This window comes from Aspergillus campestris (genome assembly GCF_002847485.1).
Source record: "Aspergillus campestris IBT 28561 chromosome Unknown P168scaffold_12, whole genome shotgun sequence".
Lineage (NCBI taxonomy): Eukaryota > Fungi > Ascomycota > Eurotiomycetes > Eurotiales > Aspergillaceae > Aspergillus > Aspergillus campestris.
Window position 1 is genome coordinate 873,430 of NW_020194347.1, and position 17,626 is coordinate 891,055.

The 17,626-nt window shown below is 55.7% G+C and overlaps 6 protein-coding genes across 6 annotated transcripts; 2 read left to right on the top strand and 4 right to left on the bottom strand.

Moving 5' to 3' along the window:
- Positions 1–134: 134 nt before the first annotated feature.
- On the top strand, positions 135–3,680 carry P168DRAFT_293112 (sodium/calcium exchanger protein). Its single transcript, XM_024837743.1, has 2 exons — positions 135–690; positions 808–3,680. The coding sequence occupies exons 1-2, from the start codon at positions 457–459 to the stop codon at positions 3,511–3,513; spliced, it is 2,940 nt and encodes a 979-aa protein (XP_024689895.1). The 5' UTR covers positions 135–456; the 3' UTR covers positions 3,514–3,680.
- Positions 3,681–3,936: 256 nt separating this feature from the next.
- On the bottom strand, positions 3,937–8,925 carry pan1 (actin cytoskeleton-regulatory complex protein PAN1; the record flags this gene model as incomplete). Its single annotated transcript, XM_024835463.1, has 5 exons — positions 8,036–8,925; positions 7,910–7,973; positions 5,788–7,848; positions 5,192–5,728; positions 3,937–5,134 (listed from the first exon to the last, which is right to left on the bottom strand). The coding sequence occupies exons 1-5, from the start codon at positions 8,607–8,609 to the stop codon at positions 3,937–3,939; spliced, it is 4,434 nt and encodes a 1,477-aa protein (XP_024689896.1). The 5' UTR covers positions 8,610–8,925.
- Positions 8,926–9,608: 683 nt separating this feature from the next.
- Positions 9,609–10,350, bottom strand: P168DRAFT_284823 (DNA-directed RNA polymerase II core subunit RPB11; the record flags this gene model as incomplete). The annotated part of the gene is made up of 4 exons (XM_024836154.1): positions 9,609–9,809; positions 9,874–9,983; positions 10,035–10,093; positions 10,214–10,350. The coding sequence occupies 4 exons, from the start codon at positions 10,348–10,350 to the stop codon at positions 9,609–9,611; spliced, it is 507 nt and encodes a 168-aa protein (XP_024689897.1).
- A 1,281-nt stretch (positions 10,351–11,631) lies between these two features.
- On the top strand, positions 11,632–12,788 carry P168DRAFT_275042 (nitronate monooxygenase; the record flags this gene model as incomplete). The annotated part of the gene is made up of 1 exon (XM_024835464.1): positions 11,632–12,788. One exon carries the CDS (start codon positions 11,632–11,634, stop codon positions 12,706–12,708), a length of 1,077 nt encoding a protein of 358 aa, XP_024689898.1. The 3' UTR covers positions 12,709–12,788.
- Positions 12,789–12,867: 79 nt separating this feature from the next.
- On the bottom strand, positions 12,868–16,360 carry P168DRAFT_330002 (uncharacterized protein). The gene is made up of 2 exons (XM_024841533.1): positions 15,854–16,360; positions 12,868–15,784 (listed from the first exon to the last, which is right to left on the bottom strand). Exons 1-2 carry the CDS (start codon positions 16,093–16,095, stop codon positions 13,207–13,209), a joined length of 2,820 nt encoding a protein of 939 aa, XP_024689899.1. The 5' UTR covers positions 16,096–16,360; the 3' UTR covers positions 12,868–13,206.
- A 661-nt stretch (positions 16,361–17,021) lies between these two features.
- On the bottom strand, positions 17,022–17,608 carry P168DRAFT_61817 (uncharacterized protein). The gene has a single exon (XM_024842060.1). The coding sequence runs from the start codon at positions 17,501–17,503 to the stop codon at positions 17,144–17,146; it is 360 nt and encodes a 119-aa protein (XP_024689900.1). The 5' UTR covers positions 17,504–17,608; the 3' UTR covers positions 17,022–17,143.
- Between the last annotated feature and the right edge of the window lie 18 nt (positions 17,609–17,626).

The following is a 17,626-nucleotide window of genomic DNA, read 5'->3' on the forward strand; positions in this document are numbered from 1 at the left end:
TTAGTCATCTTTACTTGTGCATGGTACGGTGTGTATGGTACGGTATGATACCATACGGTGATGACATCAGACATGATAACTCACTTTCTCCTGCTCTTCTTATCGCATTTCTCTACAGGATCAATTAAGGATGTCCTTGAGATCTGCTCTATACGAAAATCTGTCTATATTCTTATAATAATCGATGGTGATCTACATGGATGAACATAATATTGGAACGACCCCCCTCACCGACTGCATATGAAATATACTTCGATGGATCATCCCCCTCTCCTCCCCTTCCTCAATCTCCGACGACTCTCGCTCTCTCCAGTCTCCAATTTTCCACGTTTCGTCTCCACATCCATCACTTTCTTCTCTGTTCGACTCCATATCCCTTTCTCAGCATTCCTCACTGCTCGATGAACTCTCCTAGACTCTTCTGCCGTTCATAATGCGGCCCGTCCTGTCGTCATCATGCCCCATCTACCGTTATCTTCTCCCCCTCTACCTCCCTTGATCCGAGGGAAGACGCATCGCAACAGGCGCCAATACTCTGTGCGGCCGTTCTACTATTCCCTGCTGATCTTGACGGCCCTGGTGGCCTTCAGTTGGGTCGTCCGTCACTTCGAACATGCTGCAACCCGAGTCCAGCTGCCAACGACGCCCGATAAGCTCATTCAAAGCCGGGGCGTCCATGACGAACTAGAGGTATCTTTCCCCTCTGTTTCCCCCGTCCCCATCGTCTAGTGCGTCGGACTGTGATCGCCACATGATATATATCAGCTCAAAGACAGCCAGCTGACCATCTGCGCCACCCTTTTATAGTGCCGCTTGGTCCGAAATGCCAAGGATCAGTGCGCCTTCGTCCGTGCCAACTGCCTCGACTATGAAGACGGCTTGCTTTCTTATCTCCACTTCTATTACTGCTCCCTGGCGGATGCCAAACCCATCGCTTTCGTCATCCTTGTCCTATGGCTCTCCCTCCTTTTCAGCACCATCGGCATCGCCGCCAGCGACTTCCTCTGCATCGATCTCAGCACGCTCGCCAGTGTCCTCGGCTTGAGCGAGAGTCTGACGGGCGTCACCTTCCTGGCTTTTGGGAATGGAAGCCCGGATGTTTTCTCCACATTTGCCGCCATGAAGTCCAACAGCGGGAGCTTGGCCGTCGGGGAGCTTCTGGGAGCGGCGGGCTTTATCACCTCGGTCGTGGCTGGTTCCATGGCGCTTGTCCGCCCCTTCAAGGTCGCCCGGAGGAGTTTCGTCCGTGACGTCGGCTATTTCGTCGTGGCGGTGAGCTTCAGTATGCTGATGTTGGCCGACGGTCGTCTGCACGTCTGGGAGTCGGCCACGATGGTGGGTCTCTATTGCTTTTACGTGTTTCTCGTCGTCACCTGGCACTGGTACATCGTACGCCAACGTCGGTCGTATGATCGGAGTGTCGTGGCCCGGTCTCATTTCAATATCCCTGAAAACCAGGAGCTCGACATCGAAGAATTCGACGACGACGATCCGATAGTCGCGTCGGAGTCGGCGAGCCTCCTGCCCGGCGTCTCCGTCGAGGATTTCGGAACCCTCGAGGAACCCGGCGTGCCGGCCTGGAGAGACGGGGAGGAGGATGATGAGACTCGCAACCGATACCTGGCCGAGATCCGGGACAACATGCACGTCATCCGCCCTTCCGCACGCAGACGGAACACCTTGAACCCCATCAGACCAAGCCTAGTGGGGGCCCTGGAGTTTCAGTCCGTCCTCTCGTCGTTGCAGAGGTCGAAGAATGTCCATCAGGATGGGTCGACCGGCCTCGACGGGTCTCTCGACCAGGACAACCGGTCTGTCGCGTCCCATCCGCGGATTGATCGACACACGGCCGCGGACCGCCCGTCCGTCGACAGTGAAGGGGGGACTTCTCGCGTGCGAGCCGTGTCCGCCAACGACGCCGCAGGTCTGAGGCTAGACACAAGCTTCTTCCACCCTGGGGAGACCCGACCCCTTTTAACCGTCAGTAGACCGTCTGTCGGGGATGGTGGATCACCCCCGACCACGCCGAGTCCTCAAGACGAGCGTGGAACAGCGTCAAGGCTGACTCCACCGCCGTCGGGTCCCTCTAGTCGTAGTCCAAGCCCGAACTTACTAGCGCCCCCGGACGTTTTCCATCAGCCTAACTACCAGGCCGAGACGCCTCAACCACGCTCCCCGGTCGACGTATCCCCCCGCGGCACCGCATTTGCCCGGGGCAGTGCGGAAACACAACTGGAGAGCCCCTCAAGCCCATTTCCTCCGTTTCTGAATACGTCCGTCCCGACCTCCAAGGCTCCAAGCATACGGCTCCCGTCGGCTTCGACCCCGACAGAGGCGCTGCAGATCCACGACCGCATCTTTGAAGAGTGTCGCAGCCCCTCGATCACATCTTACTCGTGGAGACGGTCGTGGTCTCTTCTTCTCCGGTCTTGCGTGCCTGTCCTCTTTCCAACCCTGGATGGCTGGGGGGCGAAGGGTTTCGGGGGGCGTCTTTTGGGCATCATCGCGGCCCCCAGTGTGTTCCTGTTAACCATCACGCTCCCCGTTGTGGAACCCGCGCAACCCGGGTCAGACGCCTCGTCTGGTCCTGATGTCTCTCCAATCGACAACAACTCACCTAGCCCGCGCGTGCGACTCCCAGAGGACAGTCCGTTGCTCCTGCCGCCTGACTCCGGTCCTGGGTCGATCCATCAACCCGACCAGAACGGCAAAGTCCAATCAGTGCAGAACAGACGTCGCTGGGACTCTGAACTCCCACCCCCTCCGCCCCCCGCAGACAGCTCACCTCAATCATCCAGAGAGTGGTGCCAATGGCTAGTCTGCACGCAGCTCTTCACGGGGCCCTTCTTCGTATCCCTCATCGTCTGGACAGCCACAGACCCCGACCTCCAACCCCGCAATCTCCTCCTCCCATCCATGGTCGCCCTCCTCTTCTCCCTAGTCTGCCTCTTCGGCCTCACAGCAAGCGCTCGCCGAACCCGCTCCCCCCAGCCCACCAACACCGTCCGCCCCTTCCTCGCCCTCCTAGGCTTCATCGTCGCCATCTCCTGGATCGCAACAATAGCCACCGAAGTCGTCAACCTGCTCAAAACCCTCGGCGTCATCCTCAACATCAGCGACTCCCTACTAGGCCTCACCATCTTCGCCGTCGGCAACTCCCTCGGCGATCTCGTCGCAGACATCACCGTCGCCCGCCTCGGCTACCCCGTCATGGCCCTAAGCGCCTGCTTCGGCGGCCCCATGCTCAACATCCTCCTCGGCATCGGCCTAGGCGGCCTCTACATGACCCTGAACGCCAACCCGGAGACCGTAGCCGCCAACGGCGGCTCCTACGAGATCGCCATCTCCAAGGTCCTGATCATTTCCGGCGCCACGCTGCTGATTACGCTGGTGGGATTGTTGATCGTCGTCCCGATGAATAAGTGGGTTATGGATAGGAAAGTCGGGTGGGGTTTGGTCGTGCTTTGGTGTATTAGTACGTTGAGCAATGTTGTTGCTGAGTTGGTTACTTAGGGGTTGGCTGGTTGGCTGGTTACTTTATTTATAGACTTATCTTTACGGGGTTTGGGTGCTATGGGCTTGCTTTGGACTGCTACATACTTCCAGTGTGGTGGCATTGTTGGTCGAACCAGGTGTATATATGTTAGTATTGGTTATGTTACGAACTGATGATTCATGCGGTTCTTCTTCTTCCTCTCCAATTACTTAAAATAAGCCTATCTATGTTGGCTCTTGAGCCATATTCGTTAAACAATGCCCTATTAAGAGATGTATATATATATATATATAGTATATTCGATACCGAACGTAGATTGAGAGACTCAATACAGTATGACTAAAAGAACGGATGGTGCTAATTAAAAAGAAAAAGAAATAAACCAGTAAAGGTGGTGTTTGACTTGATCGTCCTTCCTATGGTGCATGCGGGAAAGAACCTCACAGCACGCGGCCGGCTGAATTGCTGGAGCTCCTGTCGTTGGTTTGGGCCTTTCTGAGGCGGCTGCCTGCTTGGATTGATGCCAACAAGGCACCACGACCGCCGGCCGCCGCAGGTGCGGGTGCAGGCGCAGACGGGGGAGCCGGCGGGGGTGGTGCACCCGCGGGCGGAGCGGGAGGCGCGGGAGGGGGCGGCGGAGGGGCAGCACCCGAGGGTGGGGCAGGAGGGGCCATAGGAGGCGGAGGAGGCGGCGGGGGAGCACCACCTGCACCTGGTGGGGGAGGTGGAGGCGGCGGGGGTGGCGGGGGAGCGCCGGCTGGAGCGGACGGGGATTCCTCAACTTCAATAGCCGGGGGCGGCGCCACGGGATTGCTCTCCTGTACCGGCGTAGGGGACTTCGACGGGGACTTGTCGTCCATGGCGCTGAGCGGTCGTGGGGGCGCCATCGTTCCGAACAGGATGCTTGCAAGCTGCTTCGCGCTGCCGCCACCAGGTCGCTCATCCTCATCGTCAGAGGAATCGAAGTCGGAGCCGGCCGCGGACCAGTCATCGTCTTCTTCAGGGCGCGCGCGAGACTTGCGCTCCAGCGGGCCAGGGGCCGCGAACGAGGGGGCGGGCTTGACGTTCTCTTGCTGTTGGGCGAGACGGTGGAAAGGATTGGTGGACTCGGATTTCGGCGAAGTGACGGAAGTCGTGGGTTGATCAGCGGGGTGGCTGAGGTTCTTAAAGTAGGGGTTCTTGGACTCGGCGTCGGCCCCACCGCGGCTACTGGGCGGGGAGCTGACAGGAGTCTTCATGGCATCCGACTCAGGAGCGGGGGCAGGGGCCGGAGGAGGTGTGGGGGGAGATGCCGGTTGGGCATCGGTAGTCGAAGGCATCTGGCTCTGTGTCGGGGTGCTGTCCCGACGAGGGATGTCCGTGTCCCAATCTTCATCATCCGAAGAGCTTTCCCCGTCCAAACCCTCCAGCTCCAACTGGAGTTGTCGCTCCCGCTCCTTAGCCATCTCGAGCTCGGCACGTTGAGCCTCCAGCCGAGAATCTTGGTCTCTGGCTGCGCGCTCGGCCTCTTCCTTACGGCGCTTCTCTTCCTGTTTCTTGATCTTGCCCTGCTTGACTTGCTCTTCGAGGGCCCGAAGGCGAGCCTCTTGAGCCTCCTTCTCCTTCTGGATTTCTTCTGCCCGACGCTGGGCCTCGTCCCTGAGAGTGTGGTCAGCAACGATGTCAACTAAATGCTCTTCAGTAAAGAGAACATACTCCAGGCGCCTGGTTTCTTCCTCCTGAGCGTGCTGTTCCTCTCGGATGGCCTGCTCGCGAACATCATGATCACCCCTTGCCGGCTCTTCAGCCGCCTTTCTAGCGTCGGATTGGCCGGCGCTGTCCCCGCGGACTTTGCGCGAAGGGGGTGCTGGGGGAGGCTTCTTCCCAACGGGCTTGACGGACGACGGGGCAGGGCGACCGCCCTTCTCCTCCGCCAAACGACGCTGCCTTTCTTGCTCCCGCTTGGAGTCTTCTTCCTCGGCCTTCTTCACCCGCTCCTCACGCTCTTTCTTTTCTCGCTCCTGGCGTTGTACCAGGGTCTCCGCGGCTTCGTTGTTTGGCCTGAGCCCAGCCGCGGCCATACGCTCGGCAATGCGTCTCTGGGCACGCTCTCTCGCAGCTGCGACACGGTCCTCATGGGTAGAGCCAGGCAGGGAGCCGGATGACCCGACGGACGGCGGAGGCGAGGGTCTCCGGGCCGGGGCGGACTCGTCTCGAGGCTGTTGCCTCTGTGCAGAGGGCGACCTGGATGCGCTGGGCAAACATGTCAGTCCGATATCCAAACATCTATGTACTTGAATCGGGGAACTTACTCTTCCTTGCGGACATGCGCGGTCCGTGCATTGCGCTTCAGGTCATAGATGAAGTCACGAATGACATCCTCAACACCCAAAGCATCTTCCCACCGCCGCTTCTCGTGCTCACGCACCGAGCTTTCACCTCCTTCCTTGAGGCTGTCCTCGAGACTGCGAGCAAACTCCTTCACGCTCTCTTCCACGTCGCGTGTCATGGACTCGTTCTTCTCTCGGTCAGCCTTGACATTGGTGTTCTCCGCCTCGAGTCGACGCGCCGCGGCTCCATCATCGTCCTGAGAAGCCGGAGCAGGCCGGCCGGCAAGCTCAGCAGCGCGCGCTTGCATGCGGGCACGAGCGCGAGCCTTGATACGGTCGGCTTCCGTAACCGTACCACCGGGGCCGGTCCCCACGATGTTCGATGCGCTATTCGGGTGCGCCTTGGCATCCTTGAGGCGGAACAGCTCAAGTTTGGCTTCCGCGATCTCGCGTTCAATGCGACGGACATCCGAAGCAACCTGAGGGACCTGGTCCTCATGGGCCTGCAACTGACGGCGCAGGGCTCTCCGTTCGGCACCGTTATCCACGTTGCGGAAAGAGGCATTCGGATGCGTATCGATGTCATCTTGCACGCGCCGAATACGGTCCAGAAGACTCTCTGCCTCGCGGCGGTCGCGGCGATCCAAAGCCTCATCCTCCTCCACACGACTCTCATCCTGGAAATCAGTCGCATCAAGCATGATCTGAGTCTCGCGGATCTTCTTCTTCAACTGCTGGACGGAAAGTTCATCCTCGGATGCCTGCGACGAGGCGGGAGACGGTGTCCGGCCGCTATTACCGACGCGACGCCGGGCGCTAGACCGGTAGCCAGCAGCAGCGCCATCATTGTTCTTGAACAACGTAGCGTCTTTACGACCACCGCCCGGAGAAGCGGCACCACCGCGGAAGGAGTGGTCCTTGAGATAACTCACGCCAGTCTTCTGGGGCTGCAGGAATGCTCCGGATGCTTTGCGAGACTCGGCGTCCTGGGACAGCATGGACTTAATCGTGCCAATGGAGTCATTCAGGTTCCTCGTTGACGGGGGGACGAGCTCTGGGGGAAGTCGGCTCGGGACCGGGTAACCATTGAGGGTTCTGTAGATCAAGTGCATGGCCACGGCAAACTCATCCATGTTGAGTCGTCCTCTATTATGAGGATCTGCAAGCGTCCAGATGCGCTCTAGGTCCTTCTGGTTCAAGCCACTCTGGCCCATAATTTCAATGGCGGTCTCGCCACCAATGAAGCCCTTGTGGAAACCATCCCAGGCACGGAAAAGATCATCGTAGATCTTCTTCTCCTCCTTCGTGATCGCCCAGGGAATATGAGCGTTTCCGGAAAGGCCAGCTGTCGAAAATCCGCCCTCGCGACCCGGCTGCGGCATGAGCTGCTGCTTAAGAGCCTCAATGTTCGGCAGTCCTGTCGAGGGAGCATTGACAAACCCCCATTGGCCGGGCACCCCTGTGGGTTGTGCGACCAACCCTCCCGTCTGGGCAGGGCTAAGGTTGGATCCAAAGCCAGTGGGCATGGGCGGAACCGGGGGACGCGGTCCACTATACCCAGTGGGCTGGGGATTGTTCATGAAGGCCGTCTGTTGTGGCTGCAGGAATGACGACTGCTGAGGCTGGCCAGGCATGCCTGTAGCCTGGGGGGCAAGGTTCACGCTCTGACCCGGGAACGAATTCTGACCGGGCTGGAAACCCGTCGGTTGCGGAGCGAAGCCAGTCGGCTGCGCCGTAAGCTGCGAGAGAAGGTGCGAGTTGGTTGGCTGCTGGGGCTGGGGCTGCTGGGGCGCCGGGGGAGCAGCCTGGTTCTGCAACAGCGGTGGGTCGAAACTCGGGACATTTGTTCTCGCGGCCGACTGCGGTGCTGTGTCGGGAACCTGGGTCGCGATAATGTCAACCATGCTGGAGACCTCGTTCCTTATCGTCTCCGGGAGCGCATCCGGCAAGCTTCTACCCGTAATGCGAAGGTTGCACAGGTACATGGCCAAGGCGAATTCCGGGAAAAACAACTGCCCGCACTTGGTGGAATCACACAAGATCCTATTGCAGTCAGCAACACTCATCTCCTACCCCTGCCATTGTGTCGTCTTCGCATGCTTACCAGATTTTGGACAAATCACTTCCGCTCAGTCTGGACCGCATAAGAAGCTCCTTGGCCTTGTCACCTGTTGACGGACTGTCAGAACCTCTATCCAACACGACACCGAGGGTTTGAAATCCTACTGACCAGTCATGGTCTGACTTTCTCCCACCGCAGATTTGAACAGCTGCTCGAACTTGGCCTGGTCCTGGGCCGTGATAAACGAGAGACGGATGTTGGGGACCTTATTACCCGTCGGTTTCGGAGGCGGGGGAGGGGCAGCACCACTGCCATCGGTGAACGAGTTGGCGATCTCCGACGACGTCTGGGGCATGGACCGAATGGGAAGACCGGTGTTCTGAGGCGGGACCTGTAGCTGCGGGGGGGTATTCTGAGGAGGATATCCGGTGAACTGAGGCTGTTGCACAGGAGGAGACTGGAAGCCTGTCGGTTGCGGTGCCTGGAAGCTTGTGAATTGGGGTTGAAGCTGGCCACCCGGGAAACCCGTTTGCTGAGGCTGTAGCTGAGGGCCTCCATATCCGGTCATCTGCGGCCCGTAGCCGGTGGGCTGAGGAGCAAACCCATGTTGGGGCTGCTGTTGGGGCTGCTGTTGAGCACCGGGAGGGAATTGGGTGTACTGGGGCTGCTGCGCAAACGGAGGCTGCTGCCCGGGGCGGCCGCTGTTAGCGCCGCCCAGGTAGGAATTCGAGGACGAGTACATTACGCCACGCAGTGTCGCATGGGCGAACAAGGGACGTAGATGTAGGACAAATGAGATAGATCAAAAATGAGAGTATACAGGTTCAAACCAAGTCAAAGGAGTAAAATGAAAGGATCGGCAAAAGGAGGGAGAAGCTATCACCGGGAATCGGGTCTAGTTGTAGTATCTGGAGGGGGATTGAGAGGGGAAGGAGACGAAGGAGCAGCGACAGGAGATAACAACGAATGAACAAAAGGTCGGACTATAAGCGGGGAAAGGCTAGCTAGGGAGATACCATCCGGTGTTCCTGAAAAGCCTGCGTCGTCCTTTCAATGATGTCGTAAGTCCAGAGAAGGTGAACGGTGTCCAACGGATCAGGGGGACGAGAGGAGAGCCCCGTTTCACGTGGTGTTGACTCAGCGCTGACTAACCGGTCCACTCTATTACTCCACTACAACTACGGGGCAACTACGCAAGATTAGATGACGTTGTATGATGGATGGTATCTCATTTCTCATATGTCCCTCGAATGGCAGGATCTCAGGTGCCACCGGTCCTGACTTATTAGCCATACATTCACAGAATGTCCACCGGTGCAGGTGTCAAGACTTGATGTCGAGACTATCCGCCACAGCCTGGGAAAGTGCGCAATGCGAGGAATCTAGGAAAGGATAGAAAAAATTAAAGAACAGAAAAGAAACGCCTTCAGCCCTCACGATGGTCACAGCTGAGAGTGTGACAATGACAACCACAACGCCCATTCCTTTCAGACACACAAGGCACAATTTTAGATCCGTAGATACCACTTCAGCTCCAGTAAAATACATCTCATCACGATGATGGGCCCGCCATCCTCTCTCCAATCCATAGCAACAGAATGAACCGTCGCCTTGGTTCGGGGAGTCCCGTCGAGAATGTGCAAAGAGAGCCGATGTGGCTCAGAAGGTCAGATTGCATCAGGAAAAGATACCACACGAGACCAGCTGCGCAAGGTCAACGTGGCTGCCACTCGAGGTGGATCTAGACTCCGTCGGCATTGCCACCCTGCTGCTGGTTGGCGCCCACCATCTTGCGCAACTCATACTCTTTGGTGAATTCGCGGGAGAGAATTCCCAGATCTCTGACAAGCTCATGGCAGGCAGCGATGACAGCATCCTTGGGGGTGATTTCGCCGTCGGTCTGGACGCGAAGGATGAACTTGGGAACCAGAGGGTGAGGAACCTAGCATGCACTTGTTAGCCTAGTATACGGGGTGTTCAAAGCATAAGAGATTCTCATATCATACCTTGTAAGCAGCGAATAGAACATGAGAGCTCTGGAGAAGACGAGAGCGGATCATGTTGCCAAGAGTGTGGTCTTCCTTGTTGAAGGTGAAGATAGAAGTGTTGGGAATACCTATTGAACCTGGTAAGAATCTAAAGGTAAGGTAGAAGATGGCATACATACGGGTATCAACTTCCATATCAACCTTGTTCTCGCCATTGCCGAGCACAAAAGACTCGTATCTATCCAGCATTCCATTAGCAATCACATCTTGCGGCTATATGTTGCAAGAGAAGACAAAACAGGATGCATGATGACAAGAACACAAGCTGGCTCGGTGAGGAAGGGTAAAATGAGCAGACCTAGGCTGCTGATCATGAGAGACATTGACTGTAGTCTGGCATCCTCTGCGGGAACCACCAGTACGAGCATAGGCCATATCGGTGGGCATGATGAAATCTTTGCCAAAGTCTTTGCCAGACTCTTTGCCAGAATTCATTGTGATAGTGGTGGATAGATCAGGCAAGAAGATGATAAGATGCAGGATGACAGAACGCAAAATGACAAGATCCAGGATGGGCTGGGGATGATCAAGAAACGTGGGCAGAGGCAGATAGTAAGAAGGGTAACAGCAAAGACAACAAGAAGAGTAAACAGGGATCGTGATGTTTTCAAGAGAGAAGAGCGCCGACTAATCGCCCAGTGTTAGGTGACACCCCCAGCATCTCCAAACACCACCAGTGAGACCGCGACGGGCCTTCCATAACAGGAAGCAAGACGCCATTCAGGCAGCATTCAAAGAAACAAGAAAAAGCAGAAAAGAACATAACATCTTACCTATCAGGAGCGTTCATCTTGATTCCAAGTAGATCCTATGATCTCCAATCTTTCAAAAACAGAATCTCACTTCTCTTTGGAACCCAGCACACAAGGCCAGATAACAACCACAACTAACAAGTGGCCACTGGTCAAAGACAAAGATGCCTCGGGAAGCTAAACAACACAGATTAGCATGCTTTTCACACTGCAGGCTACTCCGCCCATCAATCAAGGCCGGATATCATCGACTTCTTACATTTCAATATCAGAGTTAACCAAAATCAGAGAATGATCAGATGGGAGGACAGTGTAGTAAGTGATACTGATCAAAGTGGCTATTCCAAAGATCCAAAGCAGATGTAATGATACGTGGGAATAAGGAGGTGGACTCGAGAAGTAGATCTCGAGCGAGATGGTTGGTTCGTCACTGTTAAATCCGCGATGATGATCTTTCCGCTGTGGTCCCGTGACTATAGCACGTGATCTATACAACATGATGATAGTATATAATGAATGACTGAACGACAGTGAATACAATAACTAACAGTAGATAATAATAGATATGGATAATCACTCATGTTTATTATCTATCACAGCTGGTATTATCACGGGGTAGCCTGATGTCTATCATGGGATTGGTTGTATATATCTACATATTCTCATGTACTAGACCAGGCCCACTCTATATTCCTACCAATCTCTATTTTAGAACACTTATATTATACAATATACTAGTTAGAAGCAGGGTTACAAGTTAATAGTAAAAATCTACACCATGATAGATGATAATCCACTGGTCTTTATACATCATCAACTACCACTCCATACCTCGGTAATAAGCAACCCAAATGATGTCAACATCAACGTCAATGTCAACACCCCCACATCAACTCACCCCCCCTCACAAACACAATCTCTCCCCCCCAGAAACAAAACCAACACAAAGACAACCACCACAACCATGTCCACCAAACCCACCCTCCAAACAACCTACCCCTGGATAACCACTCCCCTCATAGCCAGCGCCCCCATGCTCAACATCTCCCTCCCCGCCCTCGCCGTCTCCGTCTCCTCAGCCGCCGGCCTCGGCTTCCTAGCAGCCGGCTTCGACGTCTCCAACCTCGAACAAAACCTCGCCGACGCCGCCAACCTAGCCGCACAGCCCACCTCCCCGCTAAACAAGCACTACACCACCACGGGCATCCTCCCCATCGGAGTCGGCTTCATAAACTGGGGCGCAGACCTCGCGCAGTCCATCGCCGCCGTGGAAAAGTACAAGCCCTGCGCGGTGTGGCTGTTCGCGCCTGACGACCAGCCCGCGGGCCTGGTACCCTGGGTTGAGCGCGTGCGGGCCGCTACGGGCGGTAAGACGCAGATCTGGGTGCAGGTTGGTGCGGTCTGCGAGGCTGTGGCTGTGGCGGAGACGCTGCGGCCTGATGTGCTGGTTGTGCAGGGCGCCGACGCGGGGGGCCACGGGTTGGCGCGGTCGGCGTCTGTGGTGACGCTTGTTCCGGAGGTTGCGGATGCGCTTGAGGCGCGGGGGTTGGGGAGTGTGCCTGTGTTGGCGGCGGGTGGGGTCGTGGATGGAAGGGGGATGGCGGCGGTGTTGGCGTTGGGGGCGTGCGGGGCGGTGATGGGGACGAGGTTTCTTGCTTCTGAGGAGGCGAATGTTGCGCGTGGGTATCGGGATGAGGTATTGCGGGCTGAGGATGGGGGCGTTAGTACTGTTCGGTCGACGGTGTATGATGGTGTGAGGGGTATTCATGGATGGCCGCGTCGGTATGATGGGCGGGGGGTCATTAATCGGAGTTATCTTGATGCTGTGGAAGGGGGGATGAGTGCTGTGGAGAATCGGCGATTGTATGTGTCGGAGATGGAGAAGGGTGATGCTGGATGGGGGCCTGATGGGAGGTTGACGACGTATACGGGCACTGGGGTAGGGCTCGTCAGGGAAGCGCTGCCTGCTGGGGAGATTGTGAAGAAGGTTCGACTGGGGGCGATGGATATTGTGAAGAGGATCGCAGAGGCCGAGAATTAATGGTACTTAGTCGGTGCCTACATTTACAAGCTGATAGAAGAATGCCGCTCGATCGAATACATTCATCTGGCTGATCCAGCCCTTCATTATGTCCATATCTAAATGGAGCTCATACTGAGATACAATCGCTCAAAGGTTTAAGTACAAATGGATGCTCATAAGGGAGTGTAAAAAAAAAAAAATCTTGCAGGTCTGTCCGAACCCCAGCCGTGAATAACGCCGTTCCAAAAAGAAAAGACGAAAATTACAACGATAATCATAATGCAAATTGGATTTGACGTTTGGACCCGTCAATGAACCGCTAGAAGAGAAACCTGGATCCAAAAAGAGAAAACGAAACATAATGGACAGGAACAGAAAGAAAAAAAGCAAGAGTTAGTAGTCATCATATTGCTTTGCGTCGGAATTTTATAGTCGAGACGGAATTAAGGGTATGGCTCGGAGTATGAAGCGGACCCGGGACTCTCCGAAGAGTCAAAATCGTTAGAGACATCGCTGTTAATGTACCGCATTCAAAAGGTCACCGAAACCGTTCGTTTCCTTCTTTAGCTTCCAGTTGTCGCGCTTCTTTTCTCGTTTCTTCATCATATCGGCCCAGCCTTCGTCTTCATCTTCATCTTCATCCTGTCGGACCCGGTTCCCTTGCACGCTGGCCGCGGATTTGCTGCCACTGGAGATGGGTCGTTGAGCCAAACGCGATGCCGCAGGCGAGGCAACAGAGAGGAAAGACTTTTGGTTTTCATCATTCCACTGTCGAGGCAAGGAAGCATCGGCCGAAGTCGCAGCTTCCGCTTGCATGGTCGACACTGGTCGATATCGGGGCGCGAGCCCCACATTGCTACGCTCCGATGGTGCAATGGACGGCGCATAGCCTTGGCCGGCTGGGGTGTGTGGCCGATGGGCCATTGGGTTGTACGGCATGGGAGCGCTGTTCAGCCGGGAAGAGACGTTCGGGTCGAGCATGCTCAGAGTCCTTTGGTTGGTGGGGTACCCGGGCGAGGCATCGTGGAAAGGACCCGGCGAGGGCATCGACGGTGGCAGCATGGCCGGATTGAACCCTGGCGGGAATGGGAGACCTCCCGAAGACATTGGGGATTGAGCGGGGCCTTGACCGCCTTGCATTTGAATCATTTGCTGCATCCACTGCATTTGCATCTGCATCATACTGGACATCTGCTGCGACAGTTCGATCTGTGCCTGTTCGGAAGCGGAGATTGCGGGCGGGGGTCCGGCTAAGTTTGGCGGAGTCATGTTCATCATCGTGTAAGGTCGAGGGACGCCACTGGGATGGGCCGATGCGGCTGGCATACCCGCTTGGTATTCGTGCATAGCCTGCATGTTAGGACTCCCTCGTCGCATCGCCCGCGCTCGTTCTTCCGTGGCGATGACACCCACCAGACCCCCGGGAGGTAAACCTGGGGAAGGACCCACAGCAGCTGTGGGGCCCCCATAGACCGAGGCACCTCCCCCAAATGCCAGGGACTCGCGGTTGGGGGGGTTCACCAGACCGGCTCCGTAGTAGGGGTCCCGGGGCAAGTTCCTCGCGAAGACCGGCAAGCTGAAGCGGTTGGAGGAATCCTGTTCGACACCCGATCCCGGGGACGAGACATAAGGCTGGTGGTGGTACGACGCCCGCATATTGGGGATGGAGTTCGAGGGGGCGAGGCGGCTGGGCGGACGGTTCCTATTCGGAAACCCATGCGCCGCCAAGATTCCCAGAGGGATCTCTTCATCCTCATCGCCTTCGCTGCTCTTCCCGCTCGCTGATTTACTCCCAGGATTCAAGGCCGGCGTGGCCAGATTCGGGGCGCTATTGCTGGCGCGGTCCAGTTCGGGCCGCAGCGGTGGAGCGGCCAATTGCTGGCCAGTGACTTTCATCATCTGCTGTCTGTACACAGACAGATGCGCTTCCTGTCGTCGTCGCTGTCTCTCTACCTCACGGCCCTTCTCCACCTCGTCCTCCTCATCCAATTCGCTGTCCTCGGAGTTCTCACTCTTGGAGGCATCGCTATTGGACCTCTTGAGCTCTTTTTGCTGGCGGTAATGCTCGAACTGAGACGGGGTCATGACTTTCGTCGAGGTAGCTCCCGGTGGCTTAGTCTTTTCGTACTGTGCAGCCAACCGTGCATTCGCTGCAATGGAATGGTCAAGGTGGCTTTCCGCCACGCCGGAAGAATGGTGTGCTCCACCAGATTGCGATGCTCGGGGCTCGGCGTGATCCACGGCGGCCGCACGATCATTGCTGAAAAGAGGCGCGTCGTTTTCGTGGTCCGAACCGTCATGGTCGAAAGTCAATGGGACCTCTGAATTTCTCCTGTAGAGAGACTGCATGATCAACTTTGCATCGTCATCTTCCACGTCCTCGTCATCTCGCTTGCTGGAGAACATCACACTCCTCCGTAACCCTTTATCCACGCCCCCCTGGGGCTTGTCGAGAGCCCGATGAGACGTCGTGGAAGGCATGGCAGTAGCCAACGGGAGAGATTTGCGTCTCTCCCCATATGAAGGGGACTGCGTGAAACCGGGTCGATCTGCGGAAGAAACATCATGGGGGGAGTAGGATGTTGCCAGAAGGCCTTCTTCTGAATGCTTACTGTCCCATGAATAAGGGGAAGGCTCGACCTCCTTTGAACGACTGGTATCGATGGGTGTTGGGCGCGGGCTTCTGTTGTCTGTCCGAGGACCGGGTGCCGGATTGGCCGACCCCTCGGCCATCGCGACTCGAGACGACGATTCCCGCGACTTATCCCGCTTGCTGAAATCGATGTTGAAATCATCCCCCATCGAGCCGATCTGCAAATCCGTCTCCATTAGTCTCGGCGGCGTCGCGGTGCTCGACGTGCTGTTTGTCATTGCTCTATGTCTCGAGGGTGCCGGGGTCAATGGCTGTGGTGGCGCCGCTGCCTTGGAGAATCTCCCACCAAAGGAGAATGTCCGACCAGCGGCGCGTAATGCACCCGACAATGGAGGGATCGGGATGTCGTACAAGCTTCGCGAGTGCGGCGAATCAGCAGTTGGGCCGTCCGTGGAGCGACGAGTCGATGAGTTAAACCGAGAGCCTTCGTGTACAGCGCCGCTACAACCGAAATCTGTTAGCCGCTCTGGCTGCCACGAGCATAATGTGAGGGGGGGGGGGGGGACATACGAATTCCTGGGGTGCAGGTGATCCTGTCCTGCAAAGATGTTCTCCTGGTCCTCTGTCGGCGTGCGTAACAATTGGCCGTCGCTCATCCGTTTCGAGAGAGCATTTCCGTCACTGAACGATTTCCTGTCTGCCGAAGGACGTTCGATGACTCGGAAGGACGAATGCTGTGGAGCATCGCCTTCATCCAACACATTTCCAGCCGATTTTCGCCGGGCAAAGCCTTTGGGAAGCTTGATTGGCATGGATGCTGATATCGATCGAAGGCCACGACCACAAGCGTCGGGGTTGAGATCGAAGGAGACGGTCGATGTCTTCCAGATTTTTGTGTAGCCTTGGAGAACAGCAAGACAATTTCAGTAGCACGGGCTATACCCCATAAATACGTGGAGAGGACCCGTCGCGTTAGGCGATTCGGCACCTTTGTGCACTGACCAGCGTCCGATTCCGACGGCGCCTTCGTACGGCAGATATCGAGTTATGGAGTTTTTTTTTTTTTTTTTGTTTTGGCGAAGACGTGGAATGTTAAACCACTGTTGAGGGTGTTTTGATTTTCCGAAACTGGGGGGAATCAATCACAAGGCCCGCGGGAAATTCCAAGTGGGCACACAGTGTGATTGCCGAGTCGCAGGGATCTGGAATAGGGGGGGAAGTATTTGGACACGGCGCTCACATGTCCTGAGGCAGGCTCAGGAATGGTGGTGGTGTGGTATTAATTAAGAACGAGAGAGGGGTCGCAGAGGGGAGTGGCCGAGGGGAGTGGCAGAGGGGGAGACTGGGTCTGCTATATACGTGGTGGATCCGGTTCGTTTGACAAGTGTTGAGTATGGTCGCAGGACCAGGAAGAAAGCCGACTCGACGGGTGGGATTGAGAGCCGGCCTAGAACAAAGAGGAGGAGGAGGAGGTGAAGAAAGTAGGAGACGTGGGAGAAGTGTCAGGAAGAGAAAGAGAAGAGAGGTAGAAAGAAGGACAGGTCAGTGAGAAGTCCAGATCCAACAATAATGATGGAGATAGTGTGGCAAGGGGAGAGAGGATTATTTTTGACCCCATCAAGTCAAGAAAGGAAACCAGAAAGGAAAAGGCCAATGAGATGGACCGACTGGGGAATGAATGGGCTGACCCCCGATGGCTTTGAATATTTATTTATTGATGATACAGCGTGGTACGGCAGCGAGACACTTGTACAGACCAACAGAGTTGGGAATAATACTATAATCGACCTGGAGAGTGGAGCCCAATGCTAGTTTGGCATTTAGTAGCCAAATTTAGTAAGGCTGTCTTTTCCTCAGGAACTAAACAAACCAAAAGACTCTGGATTGATAGGTAGCTAAGAATATATCGAGCTGGCCAAAGTACCTTACCGGGAGATCCACCGGTCTGGCAGGTACATGATACATGTACATGGACTTAAAAATAGTCCTTACTAGGAATATCATGATAAAGAAAGACCAAAAGATAGAAAGACCGAAAGACCGAAAGCAAGAGAAAGAGGAAACAGGAAGAGAATGACCTCGATTCATACCTGAAACAACACCAGATCCAATAATCTGGCTGAAATCCAAACGGCTGCAACTGTACGACCGTACGGGCAGATACCACGATCCTGACAGAGTATTCCGATACTGACATTCACTAGTCCTAGGGAGTTGCATCCAAACATACCGTACCGTACAGACTAACTCTGCCCAAGTTGGCCTGGCCTTTTGAATTCTCCGTATTGAGGAAATCAGGATGACCTGTCAAAGCCAACTGTGACCGACTGAAACATTCCCCAT